This window comes from Propithecus coquereli, unplaced genomic scaffold, assembly GCF_000956105.1.
Source record: "Propithecus coquereli isolate 6110/MARCELLA unplaced genomic scaffold, Pcoq_1.0 Scaffold148, whole genome shotgun sequence".
In the NCBI taxonomy this organism is placed as follows: Eukaryota; Metazoa; Chordata; class Mammalia; order Primates; family Indriidae; genus Propithecus; species Propithecus coquereli.
In genome coordinates, this window is record NW_012139191.1 from 1,013,064 (window position 1) to 1,013,788 (window position 725).

Sequence of the window (725 nt, forward strand, 5' to 3'; positions counted from 1 at the left end):
ACAGCTCTGCAGAGAGAAAGAAAGGGAAGAGTCTGGGCTGCACATGCCCAGCTTCTCCTGCCAAACCAGGGGAAGAATGAGGGTGTTAAAAAGAGATAACCAGATAGAGAGAAACAAGAGGAATGTGTGTTAAGAGTTCTTTCCTAACAAGCATGAGAATAAATTGAGGTTCTTCTATAGTTGCCTTTAATAGGGTGTGAATTCATTAGATCCTTATTAAATTGTTCCACTCCTCATTATGTTTTCTATTTTCTTGGAAGCTTTGAAAAAAAAAATGTTAAGAATAATGAACCAAAATCATTTTCAGTTATACTAATTCTAAATAACTTTCTCAATATAAATATTTATAGAAAGCATGGAACATAATCTAAATTGGGGAAGAAAAAGCCTGGAAAAAAATTATGAACATTGTTCAAAATGTTATTACCTGATGGATTTATTTTACTAGAAAAATTTAGATAAATTGAGTTTAAATGTTTGCTTTGCCCCATAGGTTTCTTGGAATGTAACATACCAGGAAGTCAATACTGAGCCATATGATCCTTTTGAGGCACAACACGTGAGTCAAATTTTATTAAACTGTTTAAAAGTTTAATTTACGTTAATTTGTTTAGATGAGATGATGAACTAGAACCATTTTGGAGCCAGCTAATTCTGTACAAAGTTATCATGAAATAAGTTTAAGAACATAACCAAAAAATTATTGTGTTATTTTCATTGTTGAA

General features: G+C 31.4%; 1 protein-coding gene across 1 annotated transcript in view; it reads left to right on the top strand.

Moving 5' to 3' along the window:
- Positions 1–725, top strand: part of TTC3 (tetratricopeptide repeat domain 3) — a 107,001-nt gene that overhangs the window by 77,834 nt on the left and 28,442 nt on the right. Inside the window, exon 32 of the mRNA XM_012640072.1 lies at positions 494–559. Within this exon, the coding sequence (XP_012495526.1) occupies positions 494–559 (66 nt within the window). The remainder of the gene's footprint in view (positions 1–493; positions 560–725) is intronic.